Source organism: Emydura macquarii, unplaced genomic scaffold (genome assembly GCF_026122565.2).
Source record: "Emydura macquarii macquarii isolate MOO-44397 ecotype Brisbane River unplaced genomic scaffold, CSIRO-AGI_Emac_v2 contig_587, whole genome shotgun sequence".
Taxonomy (NCBI): Eukaryota; Metazoa; Chordata; order Testudines; family Chelidae; genus Emydura; species Emydura macquarii.
Window position 1 is genome coordinate 1974093 of NW_027130724.1, and position 22254 is coordinate 1996346.

General features: G+C 42.5%; 1 protein-coding gene across 2 annotated transcripts in view; it reads left to right on the plus strand.

Annotated features, from left to right (window-relative positions):
- Nucleotides 1-495: 495 nt before the first annotated feature.
- The window catches only part of KMT5B (lysine methyltransferase 5B), a 54096-nt gene continuing 32337 nt past the window's right edge, over nucleotides 496-22254 (plus strand). Inside the window, exons 1-3 of one of the 2 annotated variants that reach the window (XM_067540481.1) lie at nucleotides 496-1147; nucleotides 17922-18161; nucleotides 20196-20343. In XM_067540481.1, coding sequence (XP_067396582.1) covers nucleotides 18002-18161; nucleotides 20196-20343 — 308 coding nt within the window. In that variant the 5' untranslated portion in view covers nucleotides 496-1147; nucleotides 17922-18001. The remainder of the gene's footprint in view (nucleotides 1148-17921; nucleotides 18162-20195; nucleotides 20344-22254) is intronic. The other variant, XM_067540482.1, reaches the window with a different exon arrangement.

Consider the following 22254-nt stretch of genomic DNA (forward strand, 5'->3'; position numbering starts at 1 on the left):
CAAGTAGCCCAGAAAGCCGGGCAGACATCTCCAGGCCTGGAAAGCCCCAACACCCCACAACGAGGTGGTGACACCCTCCCACAGTACCCCCCCCCCCATGCACGGAGGTGGTGACACCCCCGTGCCCCAATGGTGGGTATTTAGTGAGGGGGTTATCGCTCCTCAGGCCCCCAGGGGTGAGGCACTGTGTGTGTGTGTGCGCGCATGCGTGCACGCGCGCGCCCCCGCGCGGCAGGAGCAATACATCCCCTCAGATGCCCACTGGCCGCTCCCGCTAGCGGCGGACACTGGGGCAAGTCTCTGCCGCTGCCATCCCCCATGCAGGTGGTAGGAGGGACTCATTTAGTTTCCTTCCGCTGCTACAGCGCCTGGTATTTAAAGGGCAGTGGGTGGCGGAGGGATCTTTTCACACCCCAATACCGATCCGGAACTTCTTTCCGTGCTCCGCCGCCGCCCGCCGCGGCAGCCCAGTAAAACTGTGTGTGGCCGGGACTTGTTCCGCTCGGCTCAGAGCAGGGTGAGCGGTCATGGGTGTCGTGCGCCGTGTTGTTTCTCCGACACGGGTGAGGCGCAGACGGAGAGACCCCTTCGGCGCTGCCCCTGCGCTCTGCGGAGTAAGCGTGAAGAGATAGAAGGGATTTCTTTTGAGGCATATCCCTCCGCCGAGAGGAGCGATCTATAAGGGCTACTACTAGTGTTATCGTGTGTTCCTCCGCCGCCTTGGAGCACCCGGACAGGAGGTGCCTCTCCCGTCCCAGCTGTGTGAGAAGGCAGCGGGGCTGGCAGGGCGAGAAGGATCCCGGTGCGCCGCGGAGGTAGTGCTGAGTGTGTGAGCGACGTGCCGGGAGCTGCCTGCGGAGAAGCAGGAGGTGGTGACGATATCGCCGCCGCCCCGCAGGGTTTTTGTGAGGGGGCTCGGGGGACTCTTTCTCGCGGGGCCCGGCGGATGGATCTCTAGGCGGCGCTCCCCCCTCAGCGTTCGGCCCTCGCCGCCGCCATCTTGGATTTTAATCCGCCATTTTTCCCCCTGGAATTATTATTATTTTTTTTATGATTAATTTTTCTCTGGCTGGAGCTCGGGGCAGGGGCAGCGGCGGCGGGACCGGGGGCGGCGGAGGGGACCCCAGCGCGGAGGAGCAGCCAGGCGGTAAGTGCTCGCCGGAGGAGGGGGCTGTCAAGCGGACAGGGGCCCCACTTCGGGGGGGCGCGGATGGGGCAGGTTGCCGGCGGGGGCAGGTTGCCGGGGAGGGGGGGCTACCCCCTTCCGGGGAAGGGTCCCTAGCTTCGGGGGTCTGGGGTTGTGGGGGAGGAAAGTCATGGCGAGTTGGGCCGGGGGAGCAGTGGGGGCAGTTAGTGGGGGGGGCGACTCTTGGGGGGGGCAGAGTTGGAGGGGGAGGTAAGAGCGCGATGTGGAGGGGCCGGGGAAGGAAGTCGCTGGGGCGGCGGCGGGGGGGGGAGCGGCTGGGAGCTGGCTGGGCCCCGAGGGAGGAGTCGGGCACTGTTGGGGGCAATAGCTGGGGCTGGCGGGGATGTGGGGGGTGGTGGTAATATTTGGGGCGGGGGGTGACGTGTCTGGAGACGGGGGTGATGTGTGGGGCGGTCGGTGCCAGCCCGGGGGGGGTGCATCTGTCCCCCTCGCTGGGCGGGGGCTGCGTGTGTGTGTCCCCGGGGCCACAGCGAGGAGACCCCGCTCCCTTCTCCCCCGGTCTCTCCCCCGCATCGCAGGCGGATGTTGGGGCTTCTCTGTGACAGCTGGGATGCTGTCTGTGGTTCTCTGGGATTTAAAGGGACCCATGGCGGCTCGGCCGAGCCGGGGAGGGATTGATAGAAAGGGGAAGTGGCTCTGGGCGTTTCCTGTCTCCTCGCTGGGTGTGGAGGAAAAGAGGAGCTGGGGTGACCGTGACACCTTTGGCTGCAGCGGCGGGGAGGGATGGGGACTTTGGATCCATCGAAGGGACTGGAGGTGTCTGTTCACATCATCGTCCAGAGAACTGAGAGAAGGTACAAAGCGACCTCAAGAGGGCAGCATAGGATTAGGGATGAGGCAGAGAGGAGACTAGCATAAAACTGCATCTTACTCTGATTTTCCCTGTCGATGTGAAGGAGTGTCTCCCTAATCCATTTCATCGCTAAGGTCAAGGTTTGGGGAGCCCTTTCACTCTGCTTGGTGTGTGTGTGGAAACTGAGGACAGAAGATGGTTACTTATGCTGACAGTTTACTGCAACTTTGATACTAAGATCTGATCTATCACTAGAGTTTAGCTTTGGAGAGTTTGCATCCTTTGTAACTATGTATGAATAAATAATATTAGAATCTTTTAATCTGTGTTAAATCTCTGCTAGATGGCTTTTTTATTAAAGCCTGTTTTGAATGGGAATCTTGGTTCTGAAGACATTGCTATTATATTGAAATGTCTCCTGTTTTCTGATTTGATGAAAGACCAAAATTTCTGAAGTTACAGGGATCTTGAGGAAGTAAAATGTGTATCCTCATCCAGGATCAAATCTATGCTGGAGATTTTGAATTTAAATGGTCTTTTAAGAAATTCCTCTCTGAAAGAGAGAAAGAAATGGGGAAAACATGAAGTTTTACAAAGGTGTCTTAATAAATCTGTGGCAGAATCCTTTTATATATAGTCTTGAGTAATTACCTAATGGCTTCTGTGTGGTGATAGCATGTATGTTTATAATATTTCCATTGAAATCTAGGGTAAATTTAAAGCACCTACATTCTTCCTTCAACAAAATATTTAAAAAACTGATTATCTTAAATTTGCTAATTTATAAGGTAAAGTTTTATGTGAGCCAAATGAGCATCAGATTATGTATTGATTATAAAAATAGAACACATAGGGTGCAACTTTATGAAATACTAAGTTTTTTTAAACTTGAAATATCCCCAAACTTATGAATTTTAAACTTATAAGAAATATTAGAATGTGTATTCATAGTACAGCTGTAGTATATGATCTCTAGACCGAATTTGTTTGATAGCTGAAATATATTATTTGTTGACTTAGAAATAGAATGGTAGGAAAAACGCATTTGAAACATAATAATAAAATTGCCCTAAAACAAGATTTTCTTTGGTTACAAGGCATATGAGTCCTAAATTCTAATTGGTTTGTACATAAAAATAATACCTGATTTAAGAGTAGAAATAAAACTTGTTTAATGAAGCTACATCATCTTATTTAGTAGTACATTAATTTGTTAGATGTGGTGGTCTTCCTAAATGCATGTCAGGGTAGGACAGATCCATGTGTATTAATTAAAAGTGCTGAAAAGGTTTCATGTATGTTAGTTCTAATCTGATACATTGTGCTGCTGTAGGACTGCAGTTCCCAATATTCCTTTCAGTTAGTTCATACAGTACACTGGTTTAGCCCAAGACTCATGCCTTAACTTAGCACAATAATGATTCTTTGTTATCTTGCATGGTTTTACTGTGAATGTCAGTCTGCTGTTCTGAGATAACCTCTGTATTCCCACTTGTGGGATATAGCCGTCCAGTGTCATTGAGCTTCATAAATCTTTTAGAAGAACAATGCCTTTTGGGACTCCATGAGTGCCCCCTCATGGCACCCAACAAATTGGAGCCAAAATTATAAAGGGATGTGCAATACCATTACAGCGTGTTTGCTTCCTTTCCATGGTCATTTACAGGCATAGGGACCTTTGTGCCTAGAGGCTTGGTTTGTTTTTTTCCCCCCCCCCGTCTTATTACTAATAGATTTTGGTAATGTAAATAGCTTTTCTACAGTTGAGTGTTTACATGTGTAGATTTTTGGGCTAACTCCTGGATTCAGAGGCATCATGTCTGATCTGGACCCCAAGGAATCAGTAGTGGGAAAAGCCCGGTTTAAGTGGTGTATTTCATGATTCTCTGTCCTCCTAGGGCTGAATGCAGGAACTCAGTGTCTAATGTGCTTGGGGAAAGGCCAAAGGTGGTTGTTCAGAATGCTGAAGCACCATTCCTTGGGCCAGAAGGACTCTTGCACTAAGCCTCCTGCTTTACTAATTATGGAGGCTTTATGAACTAGACCTGTGGATCTGTCCTTGCCACAGTGCCACACATCTGTGTGGCCCCTTGTCTGCTTTAGTCCGCTTTTAAAGTAGGGAAGGAAAAGCCTTTGATGTCAGGACCAAGATTTTCATCCAGCTCCATGTTGGCAGAATGCTCTGTGTTCTCTTCTGGGGCAGCCTTGACACTGAGGTAGCCAGCTCTATTGTCTGAGTGACTTGTCTCTGATGGCCCTGACAGTATTTGCTGCCAGGCAGTGACTAGTTGATCTAATAAACATGCCACTTTCTGCATTTGGATACTCTCTCTCTTGGTGGTGGTAGTTCTTTGGTGGCAGTGCATTTTTATCCAGCACATATAGTCCATTCATCTTCAGATGGATTTTCTGGTGGGTTGTCCTTTGAATCTGGGAGTGTACTAGGGTCTCTGAGTTCAGAGTCTCTAACATGGTGGTCTGTGTTGGTCATGACAACATCAGAGATGGGCTTGGAGACTCTTCTGAACAGCTCACTTGGCAAGAGGGTTTTGGTTCCTCAGATTATCATTCCCCTTTGGTCTCTGTTATGAGTCTTTTCTTAGAGGTTTTCAGGATCCTTGGGGCAGCCTTCTTCAGATTCCTTTTCCATGCCTCCCCTTTTAATCCATTTCATTTTTGAATCTCCCACATCTTGGGTATGTCTGCACAGCAAAGAAAAATGCACAGATGGCCTGTGCCAGCCAACATGGGCTCGTGGGGCTCGAGTTATGGGTCTGTTTCATTGCTGTGTAGACTTCTGGGCTCGGGGGTCCCAGAACCTGGGCATCCGCCCCGCAATGAAACAGGCCCAGAAGCCCATGTTAGCTGGCATGGGCCAGCTGTGGGTTTTTCTTTGCTTTGCCTTGATGATCAAGAGATGATAGGAGACCAGATGAGAAACCTAGAAAAAGTGACCTTACCCATGAGTTAAGGGTTTATGTCTACACTTGGAGCTTGTGGTTTACAAAAGAATGACCATACTGGATCAGATCAGTGGTCTATCAGGCCCCGTAGCCTATCTTCCAATAGTGGCCAATGCCAGATGCTTCAGAGGGAAAGAACGTAACAGGGCAATATATTGAATGATCCAGTCCCAGCTTCTGGCAACTACCGGTTCAGGGATACACAGAGCCTGGGGTTACGTCCTTGACTATCTTGTCTAATAGCCAGTGATGGATCTATCCTCCATGAACTTATCTAATTCTTTTTTGAACACAGTTATGTTTTGGCCTTCATAGCATCTCCTGGCAATGAGTTCCACAGGTTAACTATGCACTGCATGAAGTACTTCCTTATGTGTGCTTTAAACCTGCTGTCTGTTAATTTTATTGGATGACCCCTGGTAAATTGGGTGAAGAGGTAAATAATGCTTACCTATTAACTTTCTCTACACAATTCATGATTTTAGATCTCAATCATACCCCCCATAGTTGTCTCTGAACAGTCCCAGTCTTGTTAATCTCTCCTCATGTGTAAACTTTTCCGTATCCCTACTCCTTTTTGTTGCCCTTCTATGTACTTTTTTCACTGCAAATATAGCCTTGAGATGGGGCATCCAGAACTGCATGTAATATTCAAGGTGTGGGAATACCATGGATTTATATGGTTGCATTATGACTTTTTCTGTCTTGTCTATCCCTTTCCTAATGGGTCCTAACATTGCTAGCTTTTTTGACTGCTGCTACACATTGAGCAGATGTTTTCAGAGAACAATGACTCTACGATCTTTCTCGAGTGATAATTCCTAATTGACCCCATCATTTTGTATGTATAGTTGGGATTATGTTTTCCAATGTGTATCACTTTGCATTTATCAACATTGAATTTCATCTGCCATTTTGTTGCTCACTTACCCAGTTTTGTGAGATCCTTTTGTAATTCTGAGCTTGAGGAGTCATACTTGCACTCACTCTCATCAAAGTAATGGGGTAAAAATAGAACATAGCTGCAGCAGCATGAGTGGCAGCAGGGCTAGGTGCCCTGCATACATATCTGCCAGAAATGCTAAGTATGTATCTTAGGTGGATAGCCTCTTTTGATACTCATGGTGCCACAGCTACATTCTGTTTTTAACATGCTAGCTCAATCAAAGCTAGTATGAGTGTTTCCTTCTCCATCTGGGAATCACACCCCCTTCCCTGATCTTGAAGTGTAGGCTTACCCTTTCACTTGTTGGACCCTGATAGAAATACATTGCTGATCCTAGAATCTTCACCTGCTGTCAGCCAGAAAAGAGATACTACTTGATGTGCCTGTTTTTCTGACGATCTTCTCGCTGGCCAAATAGACAAAGGGCTCTAGGATTGGGGGCTCTGCTCCATCTGGCAGTGAAGCCAAGAAGATACCTTGGGCAGAAAGGTATTCCTTGTTTATGTTGGAGATTTATGTTGACAATTATCAAGTTGTTGTGCCCCAGTATCAAATCAGACTTTGGTACCTGATGTTCCCTTCACTTGATTATCTCCTGAAGGAGGAAGAAAATGAAGTAAAATACATCATTGCTGAGGATTGTGGTCCCTAAAAATGCCCTCCATGTGTCTTCATGTGTGTCATCAAGAACTGTGGCATCTGGCATCATGCTCTGCTTGCATTTGCTGGTATCACTGCAAGGCTAGGCATGTTATGCCAAATGGGGGATTTCTCATTTAATGGGAAGGCCTTGTTCAGTTGCAAGACCAATGAGACATTGAAGAAGATGAATTTTGGGTCTCTTGTTCAATCATTGGGGCTATCCAGCATAGGCAAAATGGAAGATCCCCTCCCTCCCCCAATCCTTCCACGGCTTCGCTTTAACCCTTCTTTCCAGAAGTTTCAGCTTGTGTCAAACAAAAAAGTTTTAAGTTGAGTTAAAATCTTGAATGTTCTCTAGTCTCTGCATCCTACAGAGCATGCAAAACTTGAAACTAATAACTTCAGTGCTCAATAGAAAGGCCATCAAGCCTACCTTTCCCCAAATCAACAAGGGTTCAGCACACCTAGCAACTTTTTTTGCCTGATGTTCACTGCCAGTTTCAAAACATGTGCTTTCTAGAGCTTGATGCTCTCTGTGGTACAAAGTCCCAGTCTGTATGAAATGTGGATTTAGTGTGTGATCTAAATAAATACAGTAGGGAATTCAAGGGAGGTGTGGTTTGTTAGTGTTGACACGGAGATCAAAAACAGTAAAGCATGCGTTACTCCTTTGTGAGTTTGGGGATAGAACTAGTCAGTCTACAGTTTCTGTAATGCATGTTACCCAAGTATTTTTAGGACATTTTTTTAAAACATGTCAAAGGCATTTGTGTGTGTTAATGGGTAAGTCTCTGTAGCAAGCTTCCATTTTTTTAAAGAGTCTCTCTTGTGATGAAATATCTCAAAAGACAAATCTAAAAAAAAAAAAAATTAACTTTTGAAAAATACATAGTTTTTACACTCACTAGTTGGATATCTCAGAATAGGCCTAATTGAATCTTTATAAACTTCCCGTAACATTTCACCTTTGGTTCAGAAGTACAAGAAACTTCAAATGAAAGGGTAACTGTTACAGAATGAGTCTTCTGAGATACACTGCAGCATTCTAAGGGTAGGTCTGCATACTACATTTATCCGATCTAATTCTTGTTGACTAACTCCACCACTTTACATTTTACACTGTGCTTTCTAGGGATGTGTATTAATGTAAATATGGCCTTTTTACATATGTGATTAGCCATTTTGTGTACCTTATAATTTTGGGAAGTATTCAGATAGCACAGTGATAAGTGCTGTAAAGAACCTAGATCCCCAGAAGAGTTTGGAAGCTGATAAATGTAATAAAATTTATCATCTTGAAGTTAGCACTCAGTATCCAGATGTGAAGATGCAGAGTGAGATTAGGCTGTAATTTGAAACTAAGGGTTTGTTTACATGGCAAAATTTACCAGTATAATTATAATACTATAGTTATACTGGACACTCATGTTCCAGAATAAGAGTTACATTGGTGTAATTAGGCCAGTAAATTTCCCCATGCAGAGAAGCCCCATGTTAGAGCTCATTTTTGAAGTTTGAAAGGCTAACAAGGATTCTTAAGTGTATGTAGAGGGTGAGAATTTACCCCCCAGCAGAGTTTTCTACCACCTGAAAAGAAAAAAGAACCTGAGACTCCATCAAGTACCCTAGGAACTTCACTGTTGCCATTCTTATGTGGAAGGTACACAGCTATTACAGTGATGGGTGGCAGTATAAAACCCTAAGAAAAGATAAACAGGCCACTTTAGACAGAGAGAGAGAGAGAGAGAGACCTGGTCTACACTGACCATATAGGTTGACGGAATGCAACTTCTGTCGACCATATAAAGTATGCATCTCCACTGGCATGTCAGTTCCGCTGACCTAAATCACGGTAAAATTCAACTTAATAAAACCATCTCTGCAAGTGGCATAGTGCTGAAGTTGAATTGTATGGGTCGAATGAGCGTCTGTGTAGGTAGAGTGCAACGTAAATCAACATCATTGGCCTCCAGGAGGTATGCCATAATGCTCTGTTGTGACTGCTCTGGACATTCACACTCTGCTGCACCACGGCCACATGCACCTAAAGCCCCTCCCCTCAAGCCCTGGGAAATTTTGAATTCCCATTTCCTGTTTGGTCAGCCTGGAGAGAGCTTAGTAGCTGAAGTGCTCTTGGCGACTGCACGCCAAAAGTGCTCCAGCATGTAGTTGACTTGAGGTCTTGGATCTCATCAGCCTGTGGTGTGAAGACTCTGTTCTGGCTTAGCTCCGAGCCAGCAAAAGAAATTTGGATATCTATGAGAAGATATTGTGTGGTATGGTGGAGAAGGGCCACAACAGGGATGCGCAGCAGTGCCACATTAAAATCAAAGAGCTGAGGCAGGCATATCAGAAAACTAGGGAGGCAAACAGTCATTCTGGCTCGTCAGCAAAGACATGCCACTTTTTTGAGGAGCTACATGCGATTCTCGGCGGTGACCCCACCACTGTACCACCACGCAGCATAGTTACCTCCGTAGAATCCCAGTCCAAGATGAATGAGGAATACTGTGGACTAGGAGGATGAGGAGAACAGGGCAGGCGAGTGGGGTATCCATTCTTCCTGAGAGCCAGGACCTGTTTGTTACCCCAGAGCAGCCCAGCTGGATGCAGGACAGTTTGACTGACCAAGATGTCAGGAAAGGCACATCTGGTGAGTTTGTATAGCAAATCGTATTTCTTTGGTTATAGCCCCAGCTTCTCATTTCTGTGAAAGAAGTAGTCTGTGTGTTTGTGGGGATGGGCTTCCTGCGTGGGTGTTGGTTCACTTAAGCAGAGGGTTACCCCCAGAACAGACTATTTATGTGCACAGGGATGCTCCAAGAATCCTTCGTGGATATCTCCAGGAAACTTGAGTTAGGTATTCTGCAGTCCTTTACAGAATGTTTCTGGGGAGGGCAGCCTTATTTCTTCCATCACGGTAGGATTCTTTTCCCCGCCTCTCTGCTATTAAATGAGCAGGCATCGCTGCGGAACAGGTTGTTTTGGGTGTTGGGTCTGGGAACGGGTGCCCCTATGTTTTCTCCAGTGACACTTCATCCACACACTCTTCCAATCCCTTTGGACCACCTCTGCCCAAACCAGTCTTTGGGATGGTAAAGGGGAGCCCTATGATACCGCTCCTCGGTTAAGTGTGAATTGGGGAATTTAGTGCTACAGAGACTTACCTATAATGAATGCAAGGGCCCCTTACTCACCATGGCTGGAATGCCAATCCGACCTGTTCAATATGTAGAGATTGGTACGTGGATCTGATATTGTCTTGTGAACATGAAGGGGAGTTCTTTTCACATTGTAACAATTTTTCATCCTCTGGGACCAGCTAACAATGGAAACTTTGTGGTTTGCTTGCCTTAGAGTGGACAGCTTGGCCTTTACCCCAGCTTTTACTCCTGCAGAGCGCCTTTCCCAGATTAAAAGGTGAAAAAAAACCCAACTCAGGATGACATATTCAACGAACTAGTGAATGCCTCCACGGCTGCTGACACAAAGCTCAGAGCCTGGAGGATGTCATTGTCAGAAAAACTGAACATGGACATGGAAGACAGAAAATCAGCCCAGGAGAAGGAGTGTGCAACACAAGAGGAGATGTTGCATATTAGGAGGGATCAGTCTGACAGGCTGAGGCATCTGGTAGAGCTCCAGGAAGAGCAGAGACAGGGCAGACTCCCTGTGCAGCCCCTGCAAAATGCTCAGCTGACAAGCTGTTTACCAGCTTCCATCCCCAAGGAGGAGGTTGAGCAGGGTGCAGTACATGCTCCATTCCATGCTGGTGGAGGGGAGTGAAAAGAGGTGATGGCTCCTTTAAGAACTGGGAATGTGCGTGCTTTGCTGTTTGCACAGTCACACTTTGTTCTGGATCCCCTAACAGCCTTATGAGAATGTTAAATTATCTTCCTTCCCCCCACTGTAACGGATCACCAATAAAACTTTACTGCTTTAGAAAACATTACTCTTTATTCATTAAGAGCTCAGGGATTGTCGGCAGGTGGAGGGGGACGGGAACGTTAGTGGGAGGGTGAGGGATGAGAAGGGAAGGGACAGCAGTGAGAGAGACGTACATTATTGCAGTTCATTGCGAAAATGGGTTTTCAATGCTTCCCTTGGGCACAGTGCTCCATGATTGGCTGTCAGCGTTGCACTGGTATCAGGCTGGCCACAAATTTTGAGCAGCCAATCAGCCTCGAAAACCCAACTCAGCGGGAGCTTCCCCCTTTGTTTCACACACATTATGGAGCACACAGCAGGCAGAGATAACAGTTGGGATGTTGCATTCACTGAGGTCTAAACTAGTGAGCAAACTGTGTGCCATTGGGCCTTTAAGCACCTGAATGCATATTTCACCACTGTTCTGCACTTGCTGAGCCTATTATTGAAATGTTCCTTCTCACTGTCCAGGTGCCCGGTGTAGGGCTTCATTAGCCAGGGGAACAAGGGGTAGGCAGGATCCCCCAGGATCACAATTGGCATTTCAACGTCGCCAATACTTATTTTTTGGTCAAGGAAGAAAGTGCCTGCCTGCATCTTTTTGAACAGACTTGAGTTCCTAAGGATGAGCATGCATCATGCACCTTTCTAGATCGCCCCTCATTGATATCAGTGAAGCATCCCCTGTGATCCACAAGGGCCTGCAACACCATTGAGAAGTATCCCTTACTCCATGGCAAGGTGGTTTGGTGCTAAGATAGGGATATGTGTGTCATCTATCATGCCGCCACAGTTTGGGAACCCCATTGCGGCAAACCCGTCCATTATGTCCTGCAAGTTGCCCAGAGTCTCTACTCTTCTTAGCAGAAGTCTCTTAATGGCCCTGCATACTTGTATTACAGCAGCTCCCACGGTGGATTTACCGACTCTGAATTGGTTCCCAACTGACCGGTAGCAGTCTGGGGTTGCTAACTTCCACAGAGTGATGGGACACTTGCTTCTCCACTGTCACAGCAGGTCTCAAGTGAATATTAATGCGTTTCAGGGCTGGGGACAGCTCTGCACAAAGTTCAAGGAAAGTCGTCTTTTGCATACGAAAGTTCTGCAGCCACTGTTCATCATCCCACACCTTCATAATACTTCAATCCCACCAGTCAGTGATTGTTTCCTGGGACCGAAAACAGCACTCCACCGACTGAAGATGGTGCGTGACAGCATACAGCAAATGAGAATTGTTTCGTTCTGTGGCTTCAGTAACATCGCAATTTTCTACACTGCTGCTCATGTCTCGGCCTTCAACATATTGCAGGATAAGTCGTGAGCTATTTGTGATGCTCACAATGATTGTACACAGCTGAACAGGCTCCATGTTTCTCCAGCAATGGTGTGCACGTGGCAGAGATGGGTTTAGAAAAATGGCACACAAAATTTGTCTGGTTTTTTGACAAAAGGGGAGTGGGGAGAGAGCACATTGTCATCCTCCCATGATTCAATCTTCCCAAAAGGCATTTGCAGGTAGTGGCATTGTGGGATAGCACTGCTTTAATTATTGATGCAAGCATGGCTGGTGGGGACGCAGACCCCTGACATAATGTGTGATCACGCTCCTCCGACTTAGTAAATTCAGGGGATGAAAGTCGACTGAAATTAAATCGACTTCACTCCGCAGTGTAGACATACCCAGAGAGTGTGTGTGGTTGGGAGGGGCGGGGGTAAAGTTTACATTTAGTTTTGGGTTAGAGTGGAATTTTAAGAATATGTTTGGCCCTATTTTATTTTATTGGCTTTGCAAAACATTCTAGACTGGAAAGTGTAGCTTTTGCTATTTTACCTCTTTTGTAGTAGCACTTGACTTTCAGCAGCATTTATCTAGATCTCTGGATGTTATAGAAAAATGTAACTTCTCTTTAATTGTTCAAATTAAATAGTGTTGCACAATGTACCTCATTTGAAAGTTATTTCAGAATTTAATCTAAACCTCATAAAATCTACCATTGGGCCATGGTACTTCTCCAGCTGGTTTTCTGCATGACGCATGTCTAATTCTGCACTTTTGATTGGTGTGATGAGTGAGTCTCTTGCCTTGTTTTGTGATACCTCCGTCTGACATAGCAGCAGTGTTGGTTGTCAAAGGAATTTTGTTGATTTTGGACTGTGATACCAGATCTTGGAGTAGTGTGTGTTAGTTAGGAAGAAATTCAGTGTAGGACCAAGAGGCAAATACATGTTAGGCAAAATTCTGCAGACACCTACAGTTAGCTTGCAAACTAAAACTGCTAATCTCAATCCAGTGTAAAAGAGATGGGATTGGTTGGAGGAGTGAAAGATGGGTCCTAGTGGGTCCTGGGGAGAAGTCCACTGCCCCTTCCTAACTGCAAGGGTGTAAATTGTTTGGCGTTTTCATCAGAATTGCCTCTATACCTCATTTGAGGGGGGGAGTTCCTGTCTTTTTGCTTTGACAAGTATTTGTCTAATGCATTTGGATAACTAATAATTAATTGTATTTTAATTTTTGGTGACAGAGAATCTTTACCTTAAAATTGAGCAAGTTAGCCTTGCTTTTGTTGATTTCCCCACCCCTCCCCCCCGGAATATCTCTCCTGTCCCCATTTCCCTCCTTTATTGGCTTATCCCAGCTGTTATCTTGTCCTTATCCATCCCCCCCCCCCCCCCCCCCCCCCCCCAATAAAGTTGTTCCTATGCTGAATTTACAAACAGCGCTTCTTCAGTGGCATCTGCAGAACCAGAGTGAAACTGACTCAAGCCTACTTTCCCCCTTCATGTAGAGTGTTTCTTTTCCTGGCTGAAGTGTAACTGATGTGATACTTTTAGGTATCACAGTTGACAGAAAGACATACACATTATTTGGACAGAAGCATCTAATGTGGTTACGTTAGAACTCATCTGCTACAAAAAAAAAGTTCCTTTCCAATATACTTCAGATGCCTGAACTTCTGTTTCATTGTAGCTTGGCAAAATTCAGTCTGAATGTAAAAAGGTGCTGGACTGAATTCATGTCCACATGATATTTGTTACACCTTCACAGCAAAGAGTTGCTAAAACAGATTTAATTGGAATACAGTATATATAAAATGCCTCCATAGCTGCAGGTGGCTTAATCGAAACTCCCTACTGCAGAGATTTTTTGAGGAAAATTCCAAGCCATTTTCCTTGCCATATGCTTTCCATTGCATTTTGTTTTATGTTATGACAATTACCAAAAATGATTCTTGAACCTCTAGATCTTTGGGTTAAACTTCTAGTAGGATTTGGAACCTGTAGTTTTGTTAAATCTCCAGTCCCTACTTGTCATGTTTTTCCTTTTATCTTTTGTTTGAATAATTCTTTGCAGTCTTTTGAAAGTACTTCTAGCCATCTGTATTACAAACAAGGTGGATTGATTTAAATCAAGGCGATTTTTAAATAATCACCAAGATAAAATCTTTGGATGGAGATGCTTCCATCTATTTTATCACTGTTTTCTTCACAAAGTTTTAAGATAATAGGCCAGTTTTTAATAAATTGTTCAAAACAATCAGCCACAGAATTCCATCAAACATCTTGAGGGAGAATTAATTTGGATCCTCCTGCTCTCTTCAGTGAAGCTAACGCAAAAATGTGGTTACAGAAGTGTTTTGCGACTTCTTTTATTCCTGCAGAAGACATACTTAAATCTTTGGCTAAAAGATGCATTAAATGGGCACTGCAGCCATATGTTATTAAGGAGTATCCTTCTATTTCTTCTTCTTAGTATCTTCTCATCTTTGACGTGTTTGCAGCATTGTCTGTGACAAAACTGTGCACATGACAGTTGAATTTTTGTTCACAGTTTAATTCATTTTTTATGAGACTAAGTGTAGGTTTAGCATGTTTGTATGAGATTTAATTGTAAGTGTTTTATAAATGAGAGAAATTTAGTGTATTATTGATTTTTTTTTTAAATAAAAAATCTGATTTTAAATTTTAAAAATCCGATTTTTTTTTAAATAATTGATTTTTATCCACCCTGATCACAAACATATTTTACTTTATTATATGGCATTGAGCACTTTGGAGGTATAGGATGTCTAATACAATTATTTTTAACTGATGCAAACATGCATTGAACAATGTGGCATTCTTTTCCCAAACGTTGGGGATTTATATATAATGAGCTCAAAAATTTCTCTAAAATATCTGCTTGGGTCACTAAAAATCTTGCAATCTAATCTGCTAGGATACAACTCTTTTTAACTAGTAATACTATAAAGTGAATTTGACAAGTTAATTGTGAACAGTACATTTCAACTGTGAAACGGACCCTGCTTTTTTCAATTTAAACCTGACTCCCATTTGCAATTTAAAAAGATAACCAGACAAACCTCCCCACAATGTTTAAATGCAACTTTCAGATTGTTTTAGAACTGGATCACTTTTTCTACGAGCCATGTGATCACAAGAATCAAGTTACAGTGGTGTGTGGAAGCAGTGTTGGCTTGCTGATATTATAAATTATCTGTGCAAAAAGCATTGAAACCACAACCAAAAAGCAGGGTTTGCTGGTCATTTACATACTGTAGATTTTCAGCTCTAATTGTGACACTACTTACTACAGGCCCATTGAGCTAATTTTTTACATGGACCACTAGCTGTAGTTGTAGCCTCAAGCCATTAGATCGCTACCAGTTTTAAACTCTGAAGTTTAAATGAATAGATTTAACCTTTGATTTTGATGCGTTTTTCCTCAATAATTCATTTCTTATGTTGCCAATTGTCTCTGCTGTTTGTGTTCCTTATTAGTTCATTCTGTTCTTTATTGTTCTTTGTAGAATAATGTCAAGTTGTGCTGTACAATTCAAAACAAATCAGTGTTCTTTCACATAGAAATACAGTTGTCTGTCAGGAGGCATACTAAAAAATAATCTGTTGCATATGTAACAGTCAGTTCTGATAGTTGAGGAGTGTTCTGCTTAGAAACTAGGCACGCTCAGAACTTTCAAGTGAGCATTTAGAACTGATAAGTCCTGTCTCCTGTTTTCGGAAGTTGTATTTAGCTTTGCTGTAATATTATTCCCCAAGATATCAGTGCTCGCAGTGGAATATTTCTGTGTCAGAGATCAACATGTTTTCTTTGCATTTACTACTCCAGGACCATTACTTGACAACATTTACTAGTCTTCCATGTGTGTGACAGACTGTCATATTAATTAGACTTTAAAGTCACATCATTCTCGTTACCTTTTTTGCCATTTTTCCATTCAAATTCCAACTTTTGGATATCTGATATCTCACAAACTGATGAAGGTAGAAGTGAATGTTTTATACTATGTACAAATTGGGATTCTTATCTTTTCGATATTATTGGTCACGGATTTCTAGCATGAATGATGTAAAGGTCTATTACCAAAATTGTATGAGAATGGTACAAAAAAATTTTTTTTCTAGTCATTATGGTTTGAAATATAGCTGTCTGCCCTCTAACTAAATCTATCAGGTTTTCTTTTGTTACCGGTTCAGTGCTGAATATGCAAATCCCAGATTTTGGTCTAATGTACTTTTTAATCCCTACATACTTATTCAAAATCTCATTTATCAAGATGTTTCAGAGACAGTTAATTTTTAATGGGGATTGCCTGAACTTGATTTCAAAACTGAAGTGTTTTGTATTTATCAGCACTGAATGATCTATCCAAGAAGTTGAGCACTATATGATATCTGTCACTTGTTTGGTCATATGTCCAAATGCAACATTGACTCTAAATGCAAGCATCATCACTCAGAGTTGGTTTAGATAGCTGTACTAAAGGCTACGATTTTTTTCATGGAAAACTTTTAATTTCTGTCCCAGCAGAGATGCAGGAAAACAAGGATATGTCACAGGGAATTGGGGGACCTATAGGGTGGAGGAGGGAGTTGGACAGTGAGCCGACTCCACACTTATCCCGCAGTGGTGGCACTGGGCTCAACTGCCTGCTCCAGACATTTTGAGGTGGCCCACATGGTTCCTGCATCACTCAGGTTTGGTGCATCTGCCCCTATGGAGATGGTGGGGAAGTGGGTCCATATGTGATTGGCATTGTGACCCTGTAGGTCAGCTTGCAACACCAATCACATTTGGCCTTCTGCACCTGCTGCAACCATGGGGCTTGCTTACAACTCCTGGATGGGTAAGGAGCTGCTGCTGTGGGGGTCACAGACTTCACTCAAATTCATGATTACAGTGAACACTGTGGTTCCTGGGTCAAAATTGTAGCCTAAGTTATTGTTGTGTGAAAGACTTACACAGACTAGATAATACTTAGTCCTGCCTTGAGTGCAAAGGAGTGGACTAGAAGACCTTTCAAGGCCCCTTTCAGTCCTCCTGTTTCATAGAATCCATAGAAGTGTAGAAACCACCTAAGACCTGAATCCTGTAAGTGCTTCCCAAATATGCTCTAGTGCTTACACTGCTGCTGTCTACTCCATATTGTACTGTATCATCAGAGTCCCTCAAAGGCATCTGGGCTACAGCTTCCTTTAAGGAGGGCATGATTGTCAGACGTTTTAGCTCTGGCGCCTACTCTGGCCTAATGCAGGTATCAGTTTTATAAGTGGTCAAGCTGTGTGTGTTTGAAAACATGATTTAAAATGAAACTTGGAACCATTGTTTCTATCCAAAATGCCAAACACTTATTGGGCAACGTTCCCCCAGTATTTTCTGGGGTGTAGATGTCAAATTTGCTTACCCTGTTTTAAAGCCTCCACTGCTGTGGACAAAGTGGCTATTGCAAATGATCAAAAATAAATAAGGGTTTCTGTGATGGCTTCTGCTAAGGCTCATAGGTTAGAGCCAGGTGAAATCTGTTTTTTGTTTCTTTCTGAACCCTAAGTGTTGCCAGAAAGTATTAAACAATATGAGCATAGTGCCAGTGATCACGTTAATCACCATAATCTATGCTAGTTAAATTTATAACTTTTAAGATTCTTTTTTTAAAAATGTAGGGCTCATAGTATTTACAAGCTCCATAGACTAACTCAGATTGTAAACTGTTTTGAGATAAGGAACTTCATTGGATTGCTTATGTCTATAAAGTACTTCACACGCTTATGGTACCATATGGTAATATAGAAGTAATAATGCGTTTCAACATTAACCAGCACAGTTGCTGATAATCTCTTACCCTACAAATACATGGTGCTTTGACATGCGTAACTTCCACTGTTGTGCATCCTGATCAGTGAAGCCCTAAATTTGTTTGTATCAAAGTATAATTCCTTTAAATATTTCAAACTAGCAAATACAGCACTCAGTTGGCCTCTTGATTTTTTTTTAAAAAGTCTATGGTTTTTGTGGTTTGTTATAGTTGTGCAATAATTCTTAATGTTCCTGAGCACCTCTGAGATTTTGTCTTAAAACTGTGCTTTGAGAATGGGTTCTCAGTTTTAATCTTTTGTTTGTATATTTTGATATTTTGTTTCCTCTAGGAATTGAAACTGAAATTGACCCACTTCTCCAAGCTTTTTGAAAAGTGACTAAATGCAACTGGGTCAGGCTGTCTGTGGGCATGAAGTGGTTTGGAGAATCCAAGAACATGGTGGTGAATGGCAGGAGAAATGGAGGCAAGTTGTCTAATGAACATCAGCAGAATCAGTCCAAATTGCAGCACACTGGAAAGGAGAATCCAAAGACTAGCAAAAATGGAGTTGAGAGAAGATCAAGCAGATGTATGTACATGTTTGTGGGATTGGATTGTGATGTGAATCATAGTAGCATCTCTCTTACTCATTTGCTAGCTTTTTAATTGCTTAGTCTGAAATCTTGATATGCATGTTTTAGTTCACTGGGGAGGCTGTTTTCACCACCTACAGTTAGCAATAGAATATTTTTATGATGTTTGTAATTATCAGCCATGATTTATTTCGGAAATAAGTATCTATTAAGTCCCATGAAAAGTGAAATGCTAATGATTTAAATTTAGTTTATTTTGAATTCTGTGGGAAAATTTTGCGTACAACAAACAAAATCCTTAATATGTGATGGCTAAGAACTAACGTGGTTGCAGAGTAGATTATAGATATATTCTAAAATAATGATTTGCCCACAAATCTTAAGAATTGGCCTTGGAAAAAATAAGGGATTCTAGCTAGAACTCTGGAACCAGTTATGAAGGTTATGTGAATATAAACGCTTGTATAGGTAAATCCCAGTTTTATTAGTCATACCTATATCAATAATCCATTGTAAAACTGAGGTTTCTTAAAAAACAAATTTCATTATCATTATGGATTTGGAATAAAGGACCAGATACAAATTTCAGCTAACACTAGTATTTGGGATTTGGAAAATCAGACTTTACTTTCACATTTTTGTGTGGTATTGTCAGTCACTTGTAAATTTGAAATTGCTGAGGCAAATATTGCTGAATTGTGTACTACTACTAATTTTTTTTTCTTGGACTAAGAAAAAACAAGTGCATATCCATCCTTTAGGCACCCTTGACAGTATTTTAAAAATCAAATTACACTATCCATTCTACCTAGCCCTGCTAACTAACAAGAGCTAGGGAAAGCAATTCCTCTGTGTCCTCAATTTTCCCATTCCCCACCACTCATCACCCTCCTAGTTTTCCTCTTTAGATGAGTCTTGCTGCATGTCTGAAATGTTAACAGATTTAGGTTACTTCATTCTGGGTATGGTACAAGTTCCAAGGTCAAGAAGAACATCCTACCAGCAATCCCCTTTCTTGCAGGTCTTGGAGTACTGTTGTAGTAAGCTTAAGTTGAGGTGTACCACTTTAAAAAGCATGCTTCCAAACTCAGCCCCAGCTTCATTTTCTGAATGGTTTTGAGAGGTAGCCTCTTGTGAAGTATACTGCAACAATCTAATCTCTAGGCAAGGAAGGTATATGTGACTGTATGCAAGGTCTGCATCTGAAAGAAACGATCCATTTCCTGGCCAAATTTACATAATGGGAGACCCCCTAAACCAAACTGGAGGTCAGTTCAAGATCAGAGGAAGCTGTCTTACCAGGCTTTTCACCCTGTGCAAGGAAGATAGCATCCTCATTATTTCCTGGACCCTTGCCACAGAGAGCAAAGGAGATCAAATACAACAAAAGGATGAGAACCTGCATCATACCCTTACAGAGTAGGGATCACACCCCCGGACTTTACTTTTTCCCCTCCCCCATTATACTTCAAATCAACAAAGCAGGCTACTGGAATCCCTGCTGATAGCATAGTGGTCTTTCTTAAAGGGACTTAGGCCTGGTCTACAACTGGCAGTGGAGGTTGACATAACGCCGCTTACGTTGACCACCCCCCCCCACCCCCAAAAGTATGCATCTCCACTGGCATGTGAGTTCCGTCGATTTAAGGCACAGTAAAAGTTGACCTAATAAAACCACATCTGCAAGTGGCATAGCGCTGAATTCAAATTCCATGGGTTGAATTTGTGTCAGTGTAGGCAGAACGCAATATAAATCGATGCCATAGGCCTCCAGGAGGTATCCCATAATGCCCTGTTGTGACAACTCAGGACATTCACACTCTGCTGTAATGTGGTCACGTGAACAGGAAATGACTCCTCCCCTCAAGCTCAGCTGATTGAGGGCATCTAAGCCAGAGTTGCACTAATGCAGTGCCTCCCAGTTCTTGTTGCGCTGGTATCCTTGGTGGAGTTGCTCCCTTAAAGGGAGGATACAGTAAGATTGATTGATTTTCTTTTTTTGTTAACTCTGATGTTTTTCCTTTTCCCAGGTAGTGGTGCTTCAGGATTTGAGGGCCAAAGTCGCTACGTGCCTTCCTCTGGAATGTCTGCCAAGGAGCTGTGTGAAAATGATGACCTTGCAACTAGTTTGGTTCTTGATCCCTATTTAGGTTTTCAGACACACAAAATGAATACTAGGTAATTTTGTTTGCCTTTATTTACCTAGAAGAGAAATAATCGTATTAGTGATGTAGATGGTAAAGGGTAAATGTGGAGTTTCTTGAATGTCAAAATGATAATATCTGTTTTATATTCTTGTTCTGTTGCGTACCTTTAGCCTTCAGATTTGTGCTGCTCTTGTAGTTGGGACTCTGAGCATGACAACAAAATGTAGCTGCACCACTATAGTTGGTATCTCCATTAAAACCTGTTGTCAAGTTCCATTATTGAGCAGGAGCTTAATAAAAAGTTTCAGATCAGAATTAGCCTATTATGTTAGAATAATTTTTATCTAAACAAGACTATTTATATACAATCCCATTACAAGAATATTGGTATATTTTACTAGGTTGAAGAGGTCTTTGCTGTAGAGCAGCAGGCTGACCAGTATGAATGCTAAATTAATTGGTGTTGCCATCCAGTATAAATAATGTGCTAGTAAGGCCTTACACATTAGGGTTACAGCAGTGCAGTGGTGTGTTAACAAAAATTTGAATTCTGCAGGCCCATTCTAAAAAGTTGCATTTTCAGGACTCTGCATCAATCCTTCTTTTGCCATTCATTTGAGGAATGCATTCTTAGCATCTTTAGTTCATAATAAAACTGCCTATTTAGGTAGGTATTTTTAAGGTCCAAGTTACCACAGTATTTGAGCATCCAGCTGATTACAGATGCTCCTGCAGTTAAAGGAGCCCTCTTTTTGTTGCATCAGAAGTCAGTTGAAGGAGAAGGAGATATACACGATTCTGTAGCTTCCTGTCCAGGAAATGATTTTGCAGAGAAATTATTTCTCCTTTCTTCATTTTATGATTAGATACGCTGACTTCATAAATGTGCAATGTTTTCTGGTTATACTTCAACAAGAAAACTACATTCCTTCAATTTTTGGTTTCTGTTTTAAGATGTTGATTTGAAACAAAAGGCTATCACTATGTATTTCTTCCTTTCTCAGACCTGAAGAACAAAATTACAGGCAGTGTGTGATTAGACTTCAAGGGTAATAGTTATTAAATTTGAAGCAGTGTGGGGAACATTTTGGTGAGGCTTAAGGCTTCCATCAGAAACACATTTTCCTAATTCTTCTATACTCTCTCAACAGGACGGTATCTTATTGCAATTAATTAAAATGAAGGCATCAGCATAGTTCTTATTTAGCTCCTCTTGGTGACATCTGGTTATTGTCATAGCCAGACAGCTTGGATTTTGTTGCTTTTATCTAGTAAGATGTATGTTTGTTTAGCATTGTCTTCTGAGGTAAAAAAACTTCAGATGCAGAATGACTAGATAATTGTTCAGAGCATAAGAAACACTAGTACCAGGACATGCAGTTATAGTAGAAATTAAATTAGTTTCACAACTCTTGAATTTGGAACATCTTGAACTTCAATGTTAAGGTCTTGCCAACATTACACCATGTACATTGGATATTTTGTTAGAGACACTTCAATCATGGTAAAAAATGCACTTTTTTCCTTCACACCTTCAGGCAGGTTGAGGGGAGGCTGTTATGCAAAGGGTTACATCACAAATATTCTACAGTGCTGTTGAAGATGTTTGTATCTGTTGGTTTGCATATGGTTGCAAGGTTTGTATTTATGTAAACTGTCCAGCACAAGGCTGACTGAAGGTGAACATTAGCTTACATCTCTGGAATCCATGTTCCTGTTTACTGCTGCAACTGGATAAATACACAAACGTCTTGAGTTATATACAGATTTTCTCTGTGGGTCTTATTTAGCAGTTAAAGATTCTTTAAGGATTTGTTATTTGCCAGAAATCATTGGGCAAAAAAAAAAAATCTTTAAAATTCTTAGCAAAACATTTAATTTAACATTTTTTCCTTTCCTTTTTGTCTCCCCCTCCCCCTTGTTGACTTAGCTACCTCTGTCA